The sequence below is a fragment of the Cebidichthys violaceus genome, unplaced genomic scaffold, assembly GCF_023349555.1.
Source record: "Cebidichthys violaceus isolate CVI_PGR_0920_01 unplaced genomic scaffold, fCebVio1.0.p SCAF_13, whole genome shotgun sequence".
NCBI lineage: Eukaryota > Metazoa > Chordata > Actinopteri > Perciformes > Stichaeidae > Cebidichthys > Cebidichthys violaceus.
Window position 1 is genome coordinate 15,722,561 of NW_027176296.1, and position 19,874 is coordinate 15,742,434.

The window sequence follows — 19,874 nt, forward strand, 5'->3', positions numbered from 1 at the left end:
CTGCTATAAAAGCAAGTTCCTGTACGGCTGAAACATGACTCCAATGTGCTCGATGACAAATCAGATTTAGTTGCGTTAATATTTAAGTTCATATCCCCTGTAAAAGTCACTATTTTTGTTTTACCCATAACACTGCTGAGACAATAATGGTGATTTGTCGTTTCACCCACAGTAACCACAAGTTGTATGCTGAAAAGGGAACTCGAACGAAAAGACTTGAGATCATTTTCCGTTCCCAAATCATGAATAATACTTTTACCTAAATGTCTATAATATATGCAAATGCATGCACAGGTTGCAAATAAGTTTGAGCATGAAGGATTTAAATGGAAATATTGGATGCCACTGAAGAGTTTTTTTGTGTGATTTGTGTGCTCTACGTTGGGTTTTTAATCGACTCTTTTTACACGACGTTACATAATGTTCTTTTTCAGACTGGGCTGGGTCGGGATGCGACTGGACGCGCCTCTCCGTCTCAACGCGGATGTGTCTCCGCACTATATAAAGGACCTGACCGCAGACACTCGGGGCGGAATCCTGGACGTGCAGCAGTGCAGTGTCTCCTTCTTCTCACCCAGCATTTCTCTTCTGTCCTCACCAGGTAATGTCAAGTCGTTGATTATCTGCACGTTTTTGCAAAATGCTTCAGAATGCTATAAAAAAAAAACCCCCCACTGTAGCTCTTCAGATGGATATTTACTTTTTGAGAAATTCGCCTCTATTATTCATTGTTACACGGGAACTCTTTCTGCGTCAAAGGAAGCAAAACAGTTGATGCTCCACGGATATACATTTTGACAAATATGTAATGAATACTTTAAACGTTAAGTCGTGTTTCCTCTGGTGCATGATTCATATTCTTTAACTTTATCAATTGTACCCCAATGTTCCACCCAACACTTTGCAATAATTACGCACCGTAAAGTACAAGGTACATGTTTTAAGTCTTTGGCTGTGGGGAGTGGCAAAAAACACACACCCAACATTGCATTTGCAGTTTGACAGTAAGTGCAGAGGACACTCCCTTCCTGATGTATCAGGTGATTTTCCCCGCGACTATATACAAACACACTTCTAGCAATTTGCACTGCACCTGTATTACAGGTTAATCAGCAAATGATGCGCAGTGAATACAGAATGGAGCTTTTGTTCAGAGATGAAGAGGATTTAAAAATAATTGGAATAGAGTAACATAATGCACTGGGGACAATGCTTGTATGACTTCAAAGAGTTTTCTTTTTTTTCCTTCTTGTGTTTGTCTTTTTACTTAATAATCGTTAAGTCGACTAAAATATCCCAAAATTGTGATGGAAAAACAATTTATTAGATAGTTAGTTCACGATCAGAACAGAAAAAGAAAAAGCAGCAATTCGTCACATTTGAGAAGCTGCAAGTGGAGAATGTTTGACATTCGTGCTTGAAAACTGACTTCAATCTCCAGATAATCCGTTCAGCCCTGCATGAAACTGTCACAATAGAGCAACTCCTGTGTTTTAAGGTTAGTTACTGTCCCTGCTGTGGCCTGGTGGGTCACTAGTTAATGAAGATGTGTCTTCCCTCAGACCCAGAGCACTATGGCGTGCCACAAGGAGTTCGCGACTGCAGGGAAGAAGCCCGGCCTGCAGGTGTGGCGGATTGAGAAAATGGACTTGGCACCCGTCCCTCCTCATCTCCATGGAGACTTCTACACTGGAGACTCCTACATCCTGCTCAACACCACCCCTGCTCCGTCTTACAAAGTCCACTCCTGGTTTGGTATTGAACTTAGATTCTCTGCCTACGCCTCAAAACAATCTCTGGCTTATAATAGAAATACCCCCGCCCCCCCCCCCCTCATTGTTCTGTCAATGCTCTCTTTTATTTTAAAGCCATCCATTGTTTATTTTTTTCCGTTTTGTTGTGTCTGTTTAACCACAGGCAAAGAAGCCTCCCAGGATGAGAAAGGGTGTGCTGCCATCTTTATGATCCAACTGGATGACTGCCTGGGTGGAGCCCCAATACAGTTCACTGAGTATCAGAACGAAGAGTCCCTCACTTTTCTGAGCTACTTCAAGTCTGGCATCAAATACAAGGTGAAACACGATCCACGCACTTATGTTGTTTTCATTGTAAATCATTTCAAACATAATTTCACAGAATTTGTTTTGATTTTTTAAGATTCATTAATTTCTTTGGACCCAACAACAACAACGAATAAAACCAATGGAATGGCCTAAGCCTAAAGGGGTTGTTTAAGTGTTGCAAGTTTAAAGGGGAGGTGGGGCTCCTCCCAGTGCTATTCTGGAAAATGTTTGGAGTTGCGGTTGGTCGCTTCCTCAGGAAGCAACGATTTCCATGGGGAGTTTGAGCTGGCAAACAAGGCGAGCAGAAACACGTTTTCTGATGCCACAACACCAGAAGTAGCAGTAGGAAAACCGACTACAGCCAGTGTTTTATTTTAGTGTCACGGATGTGGAACGTATGCATTTGAAATAATAATAATAATAATAAGCCAGACATCTTAAAAGGAATACTTTTAAACTTACATCTTTGATTAGGCTATCCTTTTAAGTCAACATACGATGCAGCTGCAGTTTAATGTAATAGTACTGATGCTTTATTCTTCCTGACTTTACTCCCGTTAAAGATAGGGGGAGTGGCCTCAGGCTTCAACCACGTGGACACCAACGAAGAAAATGTCCAAAGAGTGATGCATGTTAAAGGTCGTCGGTCAATCAGAGCCGTCGAGGTGTCCGCCTCCTGGTCAAGCTTCAACAAAGGAGACTGCTTCATCATCGACCTGGGAAAGGTGATCTAGAAGATGGACTCAATAGCCAAATGTGTTGGACTGAAATAGTGCAGGCTTCAGGTGATAACTTTATTCTTTTCCTTCCCAGTTAATCTTCCACTGGTCTGGCAGTGAATCCAATGTCTTTGAGCGCCTGAAGACCACCGAGCTGGCCGTTGCGATCCGCGACAATGAGCGAAAAGGTCGTTGTGAACTAGAAATGATTGACGAAGGCTCCGAGCCAGAGGCTGTCATTAAAGTGAGCTTTTTTTTTTCTTCTTTTTTTTAAACTTTAAAATTTGAACAGCTTTATTAAGGAACGTCTGGCTTCGGCAGCGGGGAAGGATTTGAGTGCAATGTTGCAATCTGTCTGCGTGTGTTTATTTAAAGGTGCTTGGACCCAAGCCCGACCTCCCTCCAGGAACCTCCGATAGTGATCGACACACCGATAAGCAGAACAAGAACGTGGCAGCTCTCTATCTGGTAAATATGCGCTAATATTACGCTTTTTAAATGCATGACTGTGGACAAATGTTACGTTAGAGCGTATTTAATATTCAGATGATAAATCCAGATGTTTTGATCATCTCTCTACTTTCTAGATTTCCGATGCTGCCGGCTCCATGACAGGCACTTTGGTGGCGGATAAAAACCCATTCAAACAAGACATGCTCTCCAACAGTGAATGCTACATCTTGGACAATGGAGGAAGCAACAAGATCTTTGTCTGGAAAGGTATAACACCACGACATATATATATTCTCATTTGGATCCTTCTGTTTTGTGTATTTATCAATGCTTAGTTCGCTCATAGCAACAAGTTGTTAGTCAGCGCACTGTGCTTCCTCTCCAACTAGGAAAAACATGACTCATCCATATTTTTGACCAGAGTTTGTAGTCTCTAACCACTGTGACACACCCCAAACTATAGGCAGCCAAGCAAATAAAGATGAGCGCAAAGCAGCACTGAGTGCTGCAAACAAGTTCATCAAAGACAAGAATTACTCCTCACATACCCAGGTAATGTGGCAACGTGGTGAAAGTCTGCTACCGGAACTTCGTCCTCCCTATCTTGTCTTCCTGTTCATGAATGTGCCTGCTCGTCTGTCCGCTTCTGACATGAACAGATCCAGATACTGCCAGCCGGGGGCGAGACCACCCTGTTCAAGCAGTTCTTCTTCAACTGGTTGGACAAGGACGAGACCACTGGCCCGAGCAAGACCTACACCATCGGCCGCATCGCCAAAGTGGAGCAGATTCCCTTCGACGCCACCAAACTCCACAGCAACGACAACATGGCTGCCCAGCACGGCATGGTGGACGATGGCTCCGGGAAAGTCAAGGTGTGGTAACTGGCCAGACTACACTCGCGCTAGATATTCATTGCTTACATGCATACATCAACGTGTAGATGTGACAATGGTCGGTGTCCGTAGATCTGGCGCGTGGAAGACAATGATAAAGTACTCGTGGACCCATCCACCTATGGACAGTTCTATGGGGGCGACTGTTACCTGGTGCTGTACTCCTACAACAGGGGAGGCAGAGAGAAGCATATCATCTACACCTGGTGAGTGCAAACGTTTCAGCATGGCCGGATCTACCTGTTAGAGGGGCCCCCGGGCAAAGACATTTTTGGGCCTCTACTGGGCCCCCTTTATTTAGGAGTATGCACAACGTGAGAACAATATCAACTAAAGATGAGGTCAAATGCAGGAGCTATTTAAGTAGATATTTTACTCGTGACCAACCTTTTGAAGGTGTTTTACTACATGCACACAGAACAGCAGATGCATGTATGCAGACACTTGACTGGCATCTAAATGCAAGAGGATATACTGTATAATAAAGTTAGAATAAATAAAAACGGAACGAGAATAAAAGGGAAAGTAAAAAAATATGCAAATCGGACACCGAAATGGTCCCAACCTCCCCCTTCTGGCGCCTTTATAAATCATAGAAACTTGACATTTATCCATATATAAATAGTTGGAGTCTGTCTTTATATTACATTCATATAGGATTCAACTAAATTGATCTGCTGTGGCAGTTGACTGCCTTGCTTTTCAGACATAGCAGTGAATATCACCCTTGATTTTCCTTGAAGGTTGAATGAGTTATGAATAAATTATGGCTTTGCTCTCTTTAGGCAAGGGAGAAAGTGCACCAAGGATGAACTGGCTGCTTCAGCCTTTCTCACAGTCCAATTGGACGACTCCATGGGTGGAGCAGCTACCCAGGTGAGACATTTACTGTGAAAACAATTCGTGGTACAACTCAGGTTTTTCTTTGAAGGAATAGTTCTTGGGAAATGCGCTTACTTGGCCAGAGTTGATGAGAAGATGGGCTTTAAATATGAAGCTAGAGCCGACAGCCAGTTATCTTAGCATAAAGTCTGGAAACAGCGGGAGACCACTAACCTTGTGTTAATGAGTGAGCTTTAAAAGTGCTGGTAAGGATCGCTCCCAGCCTTTATGCTAAGCTAAGCTAATCAGCTGCTTGCTTCAGCTTCATATTGAACGGACGGACATAGGAGTGATATTGATCTTCTCATCTAACTCTCAGCCATACAGCAAATAAGCAAACTATTCTGGAAATGACTTACTCGAGCACAAAGGGTGAATGACTCCTATAGGCTCTCATCACACTTGTTGGCTAAGCTCCTGCTGTACCTCGGCAGATTCGTGTCACTCAGGGCCAAGAACCCCCCCATCTTGTGAGCGTGTTTAAAGCCAACCCCTTGGTGGTCCACCTGGGCGGGACGTCCCGCAAGTCTGGCGAGAGCAAGCCCGGCAGCACGCGACTCTTCCATATCCGCCGGAGCTCCACCAATGCCACGCGGGCCGTTGAGGTCAGTTTGGTTCATCACATTGAATGCGCCTTAGCTGATGCTTCACGATGAGCGACTCCACACCGTTCTCCCTCTCTTTTGTGTCTCGCGGAACACAGGTGGTGCCCACCGCCTCCTCTCTCAACACCAATGACGTGTTTGTGCTGAAGTCGCCCAGTTCCCTGTACGTGTGGAAGGGAAAGGGAGCGACGGCGGAGGAGAAGGATGCTGCCAAGTATGTCGCCGGCCTGCTTGGAGGAACTGCCACTGAGGTGGAGGAGACCAAGGAGCCAGGTGAGCAAGTGATGGAAAAAAAGGGGGGGGGGGGTGCTTTGATCACTGCAGTGTGAAATACTTCCTGTGGAAAACTGTTGTTTTCTCCTTGTTGTCAGTTGATTTCTGGACAGCACTCGGTGGGAAGAAGGACTACCAGACCTCCTTGGCCCTGCAGAAGACAGTTAAGCCTCCAAGGCTGTTTGGCTGTTCAAACAAGACCGGCAGGCTGATAGTGAGTATCTTAAGTTTTCATCTATTTAATATTCATTAAGGGGAATTGGTTGTTGGTTGGTTTTGACTGTTTTTCATATAGCCACTTCATAAACACACACTTCTCTATATTTAGGCAGAGGAGGTGCCCGGCGAGTTCACACAGATGGATCTGGCATTCGATGATGTCATGATTCTGGACACCTGGAATCAGGTACGCTGCCTTTCACTTTGAATGAAACGATTCAGGGTCAGCTCTCACAGATCTCTTTTTAAAAAAATGTTTTTATTGCTGCTGTATCCATAAATCCCTTTATTATTTCTCCCCCCCAGATCTTCATTTGGGTTGGAAAGGATGCCAATGAGACGGAGAAAGCTGGATCGTTCAAGATTGGTAAGACAAACGGAGCTATTAAAGATGAGGAGAAGTGACATAAGAGAATCTGTTCAACCAATGCATCCTTCTTTTCCTTTCAGCCGAACAATATCTGAATTCGGACCCCTCTGGGCGTAGCGGAGTGCCCATCAGCACCATTAAACAGGGGAACGAGCCACACTCCTTCATCGGCTGGTTCCATGCCTGGGACCCCGAGATGTGGAACAAAGATCCTTTGCAGTGCCTGAAGGAACGGATCTCAAAGGGTTAGTGGAAAACCACGAAGCTGCAAGAAAACCTGCGACGATTCATTACTTATCGCATGTCGTTGGACTTCAAACAATAGTCAAGCTTGGAATGTTCTGTCTGGGTGAAAATGCATTAAAAATGTCACATTACATTTTGCTACCCTGATGTATTCGACACACAATCTGTATTCCACACACACAGTATCTACAATATATTTGCAGGGATCGGGTCTGGAATTTCTCTGTAAGCTTTGTTTTCATTCTTATGCAATAAATTGAAAAGCTGTCTACGATCCAGTGGAACGTGATGCACTATTTCTCCCCAAGTTCAGATTGTCATGTATGAGATTCATTTTAAAACATCACAAATGTGTTTCCGTGTGCGACAAAACAAATGTATATTTTCTACAAAACATCTCCCTTTTTACAGCCTACCTTGTAAAGACAAATATAGATTGAGGAATTCTGAATTTGAAATAAAAAGCTATGACTATTTTTTTTTTTTGAAGATTGTCTTTTCTGATTGGATACCTTTATTCAAACAAGACCCTGTGCTTTTTCTGTCAAATCTTTTGAGTCAACTCGCTCACGTTCCCCGCAGCAATAAACTTGTTATCACGAGCCTAAACCCTCACCGGGCACCAGCACCATGTGTAGGCCGGCCTTAACGGTAATCTTCAGCCCGTGTGCACAAGACTTCTGCTGAGTTGCAGACCTGTGGATTAAAGAGCCTCCTCGACGTCCAGCACCTCCCTTCTCTTTTTGTTCTTGTTCGTTCTCCGCTGCTGGAGCTGCTGGAGCTGCCGGACAAACACTAACCAGACACAATGACCCAGAAGGTGGTACTCATCACAGGCTGCTCCTCTGGGATCGGCCTCGCCTTGGCTGCCCGCATCGCAAAGGATGAGAAGAAAAGGTTCATGGGTAAAATTGCCAAATTAAAAAAACAACAAAAAAAACTTGTCTAAACTTGCTAGAACTGTATTTCTAAAACTGTTTATTGGACTGAGGAGAAAGAAATGAGGGAAAGTTCACTTTTTAAGGTGTCTGTATTGAACATGCATCAGGTTTTAATCGCTGAAGACGATTTAGAATGGTAGATTAACAAGGACAGTATTGAAATGATGAAGTGCTGAAAATAGTGCACCGTTGTCAATTATGTATGTGCCCTAAGATTTTTATTATCAACTGCATCAATTGAACTATTATTTTGAAATATTATGGGGGAGGGTGTTGCAGTATTTTTTTTTAGTCCAATCTCAGTTAGGTTGGGGAGGGCCTTATTTCTTAAGACAAGCTTTAGCCCTCACTCCAGTAAGTTTTGTGAAATCCCTTATTTAAAATAAAGTTAGATGCATAATAATGGTGAATATTCATGATTTTGCCGATCCCTTTGTGATATTACTTGCTGGTTAATGGTTACATTGCTGCAAATGAAGTGTAAGAGGCACTTAAGAAGTAATACTGACCATTATGCTTTTGGAGACTAATCAGTCAAAGCTATGTACTGACAGTTATTTTGTAAATATAAGAATATATGTCCAGCTAACTCATCATTTGGCAAGAAACCTTTAAACTAAGTCTTTAATTCTGCATCCAGGCAGTAAACAAAGTCCCAGCTTCAAATGAATGTTGCTTGTTGCAGTCTACGCCACCATGAGGAACTTGAGTAAGGGCGAGGCGCTGGTCGAGGCGGCAGGTCGGACCCTGGGCAGGACTTTGGCGATCAAACAGTTGGACGTGTGTGACGAGGACTCCATCAAAGCCTGTGTGGACAGCCTGCCGGAGCGCAGGGTGGACATCCTAAGTAAGCCCACACCATTTGGTTCAATTTAGTCAGAGAAACTAGAGCTGCAGCTTCTCACAAGTTCTGGTTCCTGTTACCAGTTTTCCTACACACACATTTGTACTGTACATGCTTTGATAACAAGCCTTGCCCTGCCTGACCTCCTCTCACAGTAAGCAATGCTGGGATGGGTCTGATTGGGCCCATCGAGTGTCAGTCCATCGATGAGATGAAGACCGTCATGGACACCAACTTCTTTGGGCTTGTGCGCCTGCTGAAGGAAATCCTACCTGACATGAAGAGGAGGAAAAGAGGCCACATCGTGGTCATTAGCAGCGTCATGGGCATTCAGGGTCGGTCACATCTGTTCATCCTGAGATCGTTCGACAAATCCCCGTCCTAACTGTGTCTCACTCTGTTTTTCAGGGATTTTATTCAACGACGTCTACGCAGCGTCCAAGTTTGCAGTGGAAGGCTTTTGCGAAAGCTTAGCGGTGCAAGCCCTGAGATTTAATCTCAAGTAAGATGATTCTTTCACGCCGCTTCTGCAGAACACGCCGTCTACGCACACACTGGTCTGGGGCAAGCGCTAACACGGCATCATTCAGTAACCGCACATTAAAGGGAATAGATCTGCAGGGTGGTTACCATTAAATACAGTATATTGAAAGTATCGCTGTAGCATTCGGTTCCCTTTCAACTTAGCATGCTGCTTTTTCGGCTTTCCATCGGGTGAGACATGAGGATGTTTGTGCTGTCCTTCTGTCCTCAGTATCAGCCTGATAGAGCCAGGTCCAGTGATAACGGAGTTTGAGCGTAAAGTCTATGAGGAGGGCATGAAGACTGACCTCAGCAACGCTGACAAAGTGACTGCCGACATGTTCACCAACATCTACTTGAAGAACTACAATCAAATCTTTGAATCCCTCGGGCAGACTGCTGAAGATGTAGCAGAGGTATTGCATCTTTTGTCCTCAAGACATTCTTCACCTCATCATTTTAACCCAACTGAGATGCATCGTCTGTTCCTCTGGCTTATGTCTGCTCTGTGTTTCCCCTCCTACAGCACACTCTCAAGATCATCACCATGGAGAACCCCCCCTTCCGTCATCAGACAAACACGCTTTACACCCCTATGACCACGCTCAAATATGCTGACCCCAACGGCGACCTCCCCATTGACACGTTTTACAAAATGGTGTTTGAACACGACAAGGTCTTCAACGCCAGTCTGAACTTCCTCAAACTTCTGCGCTGGAGAAGCCGAAAGAGCTTTACCTTGGAAAAGGACAAGAGCAACTAGAGAGTCATGTTGTCTTTAGCAAGATACATGCATCCGTGCGTGGGTCTGGTGTCATTTTCCTTTATTTAATTTTAATTTTATTCTTAGCTGTGCAAAATACAGAATCAGGGATTATTGTGAACAAAAAAATGTATGAAAGCTAAAAATAACTGTGCGGATGCAAGTAAAAAAAAAAATGTTTTATACATGTCTGTGAGCTCCTGCTGCAGGTTTTAAACCACACCCTGTCACATTAAGCAACGAGCATAACTCTCTCAACTCGTTAAGCCTGCAAGCCGTTTATCACAATATGTAAGTAGTAAGCAAACCTTTGAAGGGCAGCAACAAAGTCAGTGCATCAGATGAAGCGTTTCGATGGTTACACTGCCTTGTTGAGAGGCGATGTTTACATTTCAAGACATTCTAAACATTCAGAGATATGCATCCCTTTGTGAATCAGTTGTGTCTGTGACATATTGTGTTTGTGAAGCTGAATTATGTAAAATGTTTACATGTGTCCTAATCTGGGATTTAGCTGTTTGCGCTGAGCCTCACACCACATGGACTTTTACTGAGAAACATTTCGTGAAGATCTTCAAGAGTTCTTGGGATGTGGGCAGAGAGCAGAAAACAATATAATAAATCAAAATAATAAAAATAGAATAGAAAATGTGTAGCGTGAATTCATTATGTGAACAACAGATGGCGGTAAACACTTGCTGGGCGACATCCAACTCCTCTTGGTACATATGATAGCTATAGGGAACAGAAGTGTAAAGACAGTATAATGTGTTTTACAGATGGACTAAAGGCCTCGCAAACATTGTCCGCAGTTGCTGTGCATAGAAGTCGAATCTAATAAGAGAATATCTGATTGTTTGAATGCAGGACATTTGCAAGAAATGATGACAGAACTACGGAAAATAGGGCGGGAAGAGGACAACGTTAAAATCATATAAGAGTGTGGAGGAAGTGGTTATTACGTTGTTGTTTTTTTAAATGGATACTGAGGTAGGGATGCTGACGGAGAAAAAAACCTGAGGGTGGCAGTTATGGATGCCAACTGCCGTAAAACCTAGAAGAAGAAGAAGAAGAAGAAGAAGAAGAAGAAGAAGAAGAAGAAGAAGAAGAAGAAGAAGAAGAAGAAGAAGAGAAGTGCCCCTTATCCGGCTCTTTGTTTGACGTCATTTCCGGATACATTTAAGCTAATGCTACCCATAATACAAAATTGCAAATGAACTGCTGATAGCTTTGAGCTATTTTGATATGTTTGGCTCAGGTAGTCGATGCAAAGAAGAGTAAAGTACAGTGTTGTGGCGACTTCATTCTGCTGCCGTCTCTACCTTGACACCTATTTAGTTACACATGGCAGGGGCAGTTCATTGTTAGCCTAGCTTTAGCCATGCTCTCAGACTCCGCTTTCACTTGTCTTCTGGGTTGCGACTTGCTTGTGACAGGGACCACAGCTACTAGCTAGCTTGGTAGCTAGCTAGCTAAGCATACATTTACCCCCATTATTAACACTTTTGTGTTCTTTTTTTGTTCGTTTCTTGGACCTTTTTATTTTCTGTCGCAGTCCGTGGAACAGCGGTGGTCTACAGAAACTACACTTCGGTTGTTTTAACACGTACAATACGCTATTAGCTTACGTAGCAAGCTAGCCAACCGGCTTATTTTGAGGAAACGTCTTATTTCTTCATGACATATACATTGATGTTGACGTTGCCTTGACCCGAACAGTAAAGTCCATTAACCGACGAGGGTCCGTCATCGTCTGCTGGCGCTTTTCACCACCCAGCCAAGAGCCGGAGCTTTCATTTCTGTGGTCATTTGCCTGCCACGATGGCTTCTTCCTCTGGAAACGACGACGACCTCACCATCCCCAGAGCAGCCATCAACAAGATGATTAAAGAAACTCTCCCCAACGTACGGGTGGCTAACGACGCCAGGGAGCTTGTGGTTAACTGTTGCACAGAGTTCATACACCTCATATCCTCTGAAGCCAATGAGATATGCAACAAGTCCGATAAGAAGACCATATCTCCCGAGCACGTCATCAATGGTGAGTCCAGGCCCATGTTTGCTCCCTTCCTTTGCACAACAACCAGCTAATGTCTTGAGGAATACAAGATGGGGGGGGGGGGGGTGGGTGGGTTGTGCCCCTCTCTCAGCCAAGCGTTTCTAAACCACTGAGACTAATTATTTCACTTTCGCCTCTTGTTCTCGCACCACAGCTCTAGAGAGCCTCGGTTTCGCATCGTACATCACGGAGGTGAAGGACGTCCTGCAGGAGTGTAAAACTGTAGCTCTGAAGAGGAGGAAGGCCAGCTCTCGACTGGAGAACCTGGGCATCCCAGAGGAAGAGCTGCTCAGGCAACAACAGGAATTGTTTGCCAAGGTATGATCCGAAATTACTAAAAAAAAAGTCTACAATTGTCTATGTATTCATGCTGTGTATGAGCACCTGTATTTTACTGTGCATCAAGTGTGGAGGTCCGGGGTTGAAATACGTGTGTTGCCCACAATAACATTGGGATTGTAATACAGGTAGTGTATATTGTACAGTTGCAATCCTGGTATGAGTGAGTGAAGAGGAACAACATAATAAGAAAAGACACCCCAGAGTCACAATTTGAAAAAAAGTATCTTAGATTACACATTACAGTCTTGGGTACAAAAGCCAAAATACAAGAAAAAGAGGGGTGTAGTTTAAGCAATAATACGTATTTTAACTTGAGTGTAAAATGTAAACTGTCTGAAATATTTTGTTCACTGAATTGAGACATTCTTTCCCTTTTCATATTTATGTGATTCATGGAGCAGCGTGACAACTTTCACAGTTAATAAGCTGACTCTATTCTTATTGCTCACCCTCTATAGTAGTTCCCGTCCGTTTCTCTGCACATATGGAGAAATATGACCGCGACAAAGAAATCCTCGATTCTCGCTGCGACATGTGAAATGTACCATAAAGGGACAGGAGATGGTGCTGTTAAAGCCATCATGATACCATGGATATGTAGGGGTCGTGTCAGGGCGACGTGGGCTCAAAACAAATGTGATTGGTTATGCTTTGTGTCTGCATATTACAAATGCACAACTACATCTACTATTGCATGACACATCTAATCTAAGACATCTATTGTATTAGTCTTCAGCCTCAGTGTCCTCTGTCCAATCCTACTGGATTGCAAAAACCTTATTGTGATTCATTTTAATAATAAAGTCTTAATATCTTTGAATCAAAAATAGTTATATTTGGGTTTCTCAGCTATAATTTCACACCAGATATCACCGTCGCGATCCTTTTTTGTAAGCTCTCCGCTCGCCTTCCCTCGTGTCAAAGTCTCCGTTTTTGGTTTGACTGTGTTCCTGCAGGCGCGGCAGCAGCAGGCGGAGCTCGCCCAGCAAGAGTGGCTACAGATGCAGCAGGCCGCCCAACAGGCACAGATGGCGGCAGCATCTGCCAGCGCCGCCCAGCAGGCCAGTTCCTCTCAGGATGAAGACGAAGAGGAGGACATGTGATCCCAGGACGACCGCGCCGCGTCGTCCGAATCCCCCCCCTCCTGGGACACAAATCCCTCAGTGCTGTCATCGGCAGAGACATGAGGCGTGTTTGACATACGTCAGTGTAACACGGATAATGCACATTGGAATGGACACTGAAGAGAACGATGACTGATAGACTCACGTTCAGACACCAGAACCTGATATTGATTTGGATCGAGAGGCTGCAGAGTTTTTGATCAGCCCGCCCTTTTCCCCCCAGATGCTTCTGTTTAATTATGTCTTGATATTATGTTGTGAGTGATTTGTAGATTTCTGGATGTGTTGTGGACACTGAGGGCAGAGGTTGCCTGGGATATGTCGGTGAATTTTGGTGATAATGCAGCAAGCGTTTGCACCTTTTGGGTACCGCACCAGATAGCTTAGTTATGTTGTCCGTTGTACTCGGATCACTTTTGGTGGTTTAGGAGAACTGCTCGATTTCTCCTCTCTTGTGGTTTGATGGTCATTTTTACAGGAAGGGTTTTCTCCACCCTCTCTCGATGCATTGGTTCAACAGAGGACCATTCGAGGGCTGGTGAATATAGGATTTTTTTTCTTTCGTTAAGTAGAGAGAGATAAATGGACATTTTGTTTAATTTTAGCTCATTCAGATGCTTTATGTTGCGTTTCCTTTCTACTTTGAACCGCCCGCAGTATTGCTAATTAGCTACACGTTTCAGAAACTCTATATTTTTGTCTCGTAGAACCAAAGACAGAGGAGAGACTAACAGCCCAGAGTTGGTGTTTTTTTTTTTAGTTTTTTTTTTTTTTAAAGGTGTAGGCGTTTCTCGTGTCGCTGACTCCGGGTCAGTCTAAACAACGTTAAGGGTTATTAACCTTCGACTTTGTAAGATGCTTTGATATCCAGGCTGAATTTGTTATCTCCCCTCTCTTCGGGTGCAGTATCAAACGTGTGCATCGTGACTGTGGTCAATCCTCAGTGTAAAGACAAAGTAACCTGGTTGTGATACACATTCACTCGCCTATGCTGCGAAGTTGTATTCTTTAAGCAATAAAGGAATCATATTTTATAGACAACTGTTATGTCTTTTTCTTATGTCTTTAGAAAACTAAATTAGAGTTTTATTGTTCTGTATCTAGACGCATGACTGTTATCCCCCCCCCCCTTCTGCACTAGCTCAAAGATGATTTGTGTCTCCAGGGAGGTGTGTGTGTGTGTGTGTGTGTGTGTGTGTGTGTGTGTGTGTGTGTGTGTGTGTGTGTGTGTGTGTGTGTGTGTGTGTGTGTGTGTGTGTGTGTGTGTGTGTGTGTCAGCAGGCAGACGAGCAGCACTTGGCCTATCGGGAACACGGCTCGGCATCGTCGCTTCTCCAAATCCTCTCAAACATGTCCGGTGCAATCATAGAGAACATGAGCACTAAGAAATTGGTTTTCTTGGTTTTTTTTATTCTTGTTTTGCAAGTTCTTTCCATCATGGTCGGAGCCCTCATCGGTAAGTACTCTGATTTCTTTACACGGTCATATAATGACACTGTTTCTAGTAAGTAACCTGCATGTGGTTTGTGTGTTAGAACCGTCTTCTCCCGAGGTGGCTCTCTAAATACCGAGTCCGTACTCGACAGGACGTAACTCAAACCACACGTCTCTTGACGGAGTGTGTCCCCCCACTTTTTTTTTTTTTTTTTTTTTGCCGTAGCTCCCGGTCCCACCAGTGCCATTCGCTACTTGGCTACCAAATGCATTAATCGGCACAGGGCGCGCGGCTGGCTGGTGCCGTGGGGATCGAACCGGTGCCAGCAGATCCACAGTTTCGACGAGCCTCTGGCAAAAACGCTGTACGCCAACGACATCGTCTTCGCCGTGCACGTACCTCTTCCCGACGCGGAGATGAGTCCCTGGTTTCAGTACATGCTGGCTGTTCTACAGTTCGACATCGCCTTCAAGGTGATCAATCAGATTGGTAAGCGTGTGTTAGTCATGCATTTATGCGATGTAGGTCCGAGCTCCTCAGTTCTTGCCGTAACCATCTAATGAACTGAATACCGTCCGTGCAGAAGATGACGTTCTCATCACTATCGACGCCGGCTTGGCCTACAGGGATGAACTGACCTCTGAGTGGACCACACAGTTTCACTCGGTGGAGCAGAGGCCACTCAGGTGCATGTTTGCGGTCCCTAAGGTACAAACCTGCATGACTGCGTTTTGATACATCTAAAATGCATTGTAACATCTCTGCTCGGTGACCCGTAACAGTCCACGCTTTTGCAGACCTATGAGAACGAAGGCCGCTTTTATCGCTGTGACCCCGTGCCGTTCATGGAACTGGGAAGCGTGGCCCACAAATATTTTTTGATCAACCTCCGTCTGCCGGTGAACGACACGGTGAATGTTGGAATTGGAGAAATCAAAGACATCCACGTAGTGGTGAGTTTAGTTCTTCTAATTTAACTTCCGTCGCACGTTTTTGATTTGCATTGAAGTTTCAAAGCGTCCATGTGTTTCATTCAAACGTTGAATGTCCCTCTTCTTAAAGGGCATCCACCAGAACGGAGGCTTCACTAAAGTGTGGGTCAGCATGAAGACTGTGTTCAGTCCCTGGATATTTGTGGCAACAGCTTGGTACTGGCACAGGATCAGCCTCACGGCAAGACCTCCAGTCCTGTTGGAAAAGTATGAGCCGATGAGAAAGAAGGGCTGATTGTATTTCTCAAACCAAACCACTGCTTTGACTTTTTAACACCAGTCATGTTTAGCCACGTCAGGAATAGTGTTCCATATGAGCATTCAAAAAATACAAACAAATTGAAACAAAGTGTTCTGTATTAAATAGACAAGTTACACATCATGAAAAGGAATACGGCAAAAAATAAATTCATATGTCCTTCAAAAAAGTTTTTTATTATTTCATGTCACATTTTGTAAAGCTAGTTATTTGCTAGTGAGCTAGCTGGCAGGCAGTTAGCCTGCTATGGGGGCACGTGATTTTAACTCCAATAAAAAAATTTCATAAAAAATTAAAGTAATTTTTTAATAAATAATAAATGAATATTTTTATTTTTTTATTTCATGAGTTCATTTGATTTAAGTCTCTGTACTGACTTCAGATAAAAAAAAAATAAAATAAAAAAAGTGAACATTTTTCACAGCGCTAGAGCTCTTTAGTTGAAACTGAGTGCAGCCCAGGCTCTTTAGTCACTCAGTGCAGACTTCAACCCACGTGTGAACCCGTCGTACTTTCGAGAGGTATGCGGTGCTTCGGGGTGGGAAACGTAAAGTGCTCCATCTTAAGTGCATGTTCGGCCCGGTAGAACCGGGTCAATACTCGGCCTGCGGCAGAGTGCGAGCCTTCATAGCGTGCGTCTGTCTCGCGCAGGGCGGTTTTTGCTCTGGGCGTCTCCATGACGCTCCTGAACGTGCCGGTGGAGTGCCTCTCCCTGGGCTTCGAGTGGACGTGGATGCTGCTGTTGGAAGATGCTCAACAGGGCGCCTTCTACTCCACACTCTTCTGTTTCTGGGTCATCTTCTGTGGCGAACACCTCATGGTTAGCGCCTTGTGCTTCCTCTCTCCTGTACTTTTTCTCCAACTGTAATGTAGGCCAGTAATGCAGATTTTCCAATCCTGTAGGACCAAAGTCAGAGGAATCGTCTCTCGGCGTACTGGTGGCAGGTTGGGCTGGTGATGTTCGGCTCGTCTCTCCTTCTCGTGTTCGACCTGAGCGACAGGTTAGTGACGTGCTTTTGATGAGGTTTATTGTGTTGTAACTTTCTTTAAATATGAATGTGCTTTATTTCTTTAAAAAGGGGGGTCCATTTGACCAACCCTTTCTACAGTGTCTGGGCATCAGAAATTGGGATGAAGCTGGCCGTATCCTTCAGATACTAGTACTGCATCTGCCTCGTTGGAACCAGCTTCAGACGTCCAGGCCTTTTTCCTTGACTGTCTCGCAGAGCACCTTCATCATCATGGCGGGGGTCTCCGTTTGTCTGTACTTCCTCTCCCTGTGTGGCATGGTGCGTTGTGTGTTCAGGAAGATTGGTGGGAAAATGCAGCAACTTCCTGCCATGCCAAAGGCTAGGAGACTGCGTTACAAGGTTTGATTTGTTTGTTTCATATCTGAATCGCAATAAACAAAACTATATTCTGGAAGTCTTTTTTTTTGTTTATCCCTCTTGCTGGTTCTGGCAGGGTATAATCTTCAGGTTCAAGTTTTTGATGCTGGTAACTCTAGCGTGTGCCGCCGTGACGGTCGTCTTCTTCATGTTAAATCAAGTAAGTGTTACCCCCTCTAATGATCAACACGGAGGTCTATAAATATGTCTTTATTTACTGTTGCGATATGTGTCGGCTCCTAACAATTATTCCAAATGTCCTCCATGTTCCACCAGGTCAGTGAGGGTCACTGGCGCTGGGGAGACTACACTTTCCAAGTGCACAGTGCTTTTCTCACGGGGATCTATGGCATGTGGAACCTCTATGTTTTCACCATCATCTTCCTGTACGCGCCCTCCCGCAAGCACGGCAGGAAAAAGTCAGGAGATAGTCAACAAACAGGTGTGTAACACTTTCATGACTGAAGTGCACCACTACACCGTGTTATAAAAGCACTAAAATGTCCCTAATGGCTGATTAGTGCTGGTAAAATAAGCCAAAAATAAAGACATGACAGTAATAATACATTACTTGCCCATAGATAATATATGAACATTGTGTTTAGAGTGCATGGAGAAATAAAAAAACTGTTGCGATATGTGGAATGAATGATTTTAGTCCTATTTAAAACACGGGGTAGTGGTGCCACTTCAGCCGCTTGTGGCCGAAATAAGTATTACAACAACAAACACAAAATGATCCTGGCAAAAGATTTCCCCCCCCCCCATCTGTTTCATAATATATATTTAAAGAAATCCTGACAAAACCTTTTTTATTTCACCTGTTCTTAATAAGTCATCAACGCAGGAAAGAAACTATTTTGATCAGACTTAGAAAATGGATCACCATTAAAAAGGGTTTCCGTAGCATCCAGTTCTCAAATGGTAAATGTATTAGATGTTCAAATGTGAAGAATATGTTCACTATTGACAGATGTGCTGCAGAAGCCAGAAAGCCAAGAGACCCTGCAGACATGTGGAGAGCAGGGGCCGACCGAGGCCTGCAGGACCACCGGGGAGGTGGCTGATGAGTAACTGTGAGAAAACCTCCTTCGATTTGTTGTTTCATTCTACTGTTGATGCTCCTGAGACATCATAAACCCTGCAGGCTGTCTAGAATAATGCAACCTCAAGTAGCAGTGATATAAACGTGACTTAAAACCGAGGTCTTCAACAGGGGGTCCGCGACCCCTAGGGGGTCCGTGGAGGTACTGCAGGGGGTCCGCGGAATGTTTGGTTGATTAGACCTTCTTTTTTTTTTTTTTTTTTTTAAATTAATCAGTCCATTATTATAATAGTTCAGTATTGTATGCAAGATACCAGGTATGTTTATGCATGGCAGTAGTACTAATAGGACATCACTCATTTTTGTTTCCACATTTATGTTTAAAATAAAAACGTCAATTTGAATAGCTTGTATGCGTGATTATCATACAAGGTGTGTTTATAAAAGGCAGTGGCCACCCTACTCACTGTACCTTTAAAATAAAAACATGAATACATGAACCTGTGTATTATTTGAATAGCTTAGTATTGAATGCACAATACCAAGGCATGTTTATACATGGCACTAGGCCCAATTTAATATAAAACACAATTTTATACAATATATACAGTATATATATATAGTAGGGGTCCCTGTTCCATCTCTCTATCAGTTTGGGGGTCCTTGGCCTGAGAAATGTTGAAGACCCCTGACTTAAAACGTAGTTTAAAGAGAAAATGAAACGTATAGGAAGATGCTGTATGAGTCTAGATTAGAGGAGCATCTTCTACAAAGCCCCAGAAGCCCAACATTCACTAGGTAGCAAATGACCTTGGTTAATAATGACTTTGCTTTCACAGGGTTTATAGGGTTTCACTGTATTATAATGCAGGTTTTCTTTTCTTTTTCTTAAGCTTAGGGTGAAACGCAAAAGTGCATGAGATATTACTGCAGTTACTACAGTAACATTGACGTAGATGCATCAGTACCAACACTAGTGTCACACCGGACATTTTGCACAACCACTACTTTTATTTTAATGTTGTTGTATTGCAAGTAAATTACCTGAAATGCCTCATCCACCACTGCAACGAGTGGAGAAAAATAATCAGCAGACGATGAAAATAGTTGTCAGTTGCAGCTCTGAGTGTGTATTTCCCTCACACAACCACATTCATACAGACTTCATATAACATGCCGTCTGTGCGTGTCTAACACGTACCAATTTGAAATGCAGTTCATACGCATATACATGTCAAAAACATCACGTGTAATCCAGATATTCTCACATGATTTTTTTTTTTTGTAAAATGAATACAAATGACAAATTGGTGTAGGCCTATGTACAGTACGAACTGGTGGCCCGAGGTACCAGCAGGGGGCGCTGTTGTCTCTTCCGGACAGGAGGAGTGAAAAGAGTCCCAGCCCAACAAGTCCGCGGCAGATCACTCTCCG

At 43.8% G+C, this 19,874-nt stretch overlaps 4 protein-coding genes across 4 annotated transcripts; all 4 read left to right on the top strand.

Moving 5' to 3' along the window:
- Positions 1-497: 497 nt before the first annotated feature.
- On the top strand, positions 498-7,202 carry scinla (scinderin like a). Its single transcript, XM_068707921.1, has 17 exons — positions 498-601; positions 1,563-1,755; positions 1,918-2,072; positions 2,627-2,788; positions 2,877-3,026; positions 3,158-3,250; positions 3,370-3,502; positions 3,699-3,787; positions 3,895-4,110; positions 4,204-4,337; positions 4,917-5,007; positions 5,448-5,618; positions 5,717-5,891; positions 5,990-6,105; positions 6,220-6,297; positions 6,417-6,477; positions 6,561-7,202. Exons 2-17 carry the CDS (start codon positions 1,575-1,577, stop codon positions 6,728-6,730), a joined length of 2,175 nt encoding a protein of 724 aa, XP_068564022.1. The 5' UTR covers positions 498-601; positions 1,563-1,574; the 3' UTR covers positions 6,731-7,202.
- A 332-nt stretch (positions 7,203-7,534) lies between these two features.
- On the top strand, positions 7,535-9,796 carry zgc:109982 (uncharacterized protein LOC553564 homolog). The gene is made up of 6 exons (XM_068707182.1): positions 7,535-7,631; positions 8,353-8,514; positions 8,667-8,846; positions 8,920-9,013; positions 9,266-9,449; positions 9,560-9,796. The coding sequence occupies exons 1-6, from the start codon at positions 7,535-7,537 to the stop codon at positions 9,794-9,796; spliced, it is 954 nt and encodes a 317-aa protein (XP_068563283.1).
- A 1,116-nt stretch (positions 9,797-10,912) lies between these two features.
- Positions 10,913-14,373, top strand: dr1 (down-regulator of transcription 1). The gene is made up of 3 exons (XM_068707923.1): positions 10,913-11,837; positions 12,010-12,173; positions 13,154-14,373. Exons 1-3 carry the CDS (start codon positions 11,618-11,620, stop codon positions 13,298-13,300), a joined length of 531 nt encoding a protein of 176 aa, XP_068564024.1. The 5' UTR covers positions 10,913-11,617; the 3' UTR covers positions 13,301-14,373.
- A 117-nt stretch (positions 14,374-14,490) lies between these two features.
- On the top strand, positions 14,491-18,893 carry LOC137870536 (protein wntless homolog). Its single transcript, XM_068707922.1, has 12 exons — positions 14,491-14,777; positions 14,982-15,245; positions 15,340-15,464; positions 15,554-15,709; positions 15,819-15,955; positions 16,659-16,827; positions 16,911-17,008; positions 17,087-17,150; positions 17,234-17,377; positions 17,472-17,555; positions 17,672-17,837; positions 18,369-18,893. The coding sequence occupies exons 1-12, from the start codon at positions 14,672-14,674 to the stop codon at positions 18,467-18,469; spliced, it is 1,614 nt and encodes a 537-aa protein (XP_068564023.1). The 5' UTR covers positions 14,491-14,671; the 3' UTR covers positions 18,470-18,893.
- Positions 18,894-19,874: the final 981 nt, after the last annotated feature.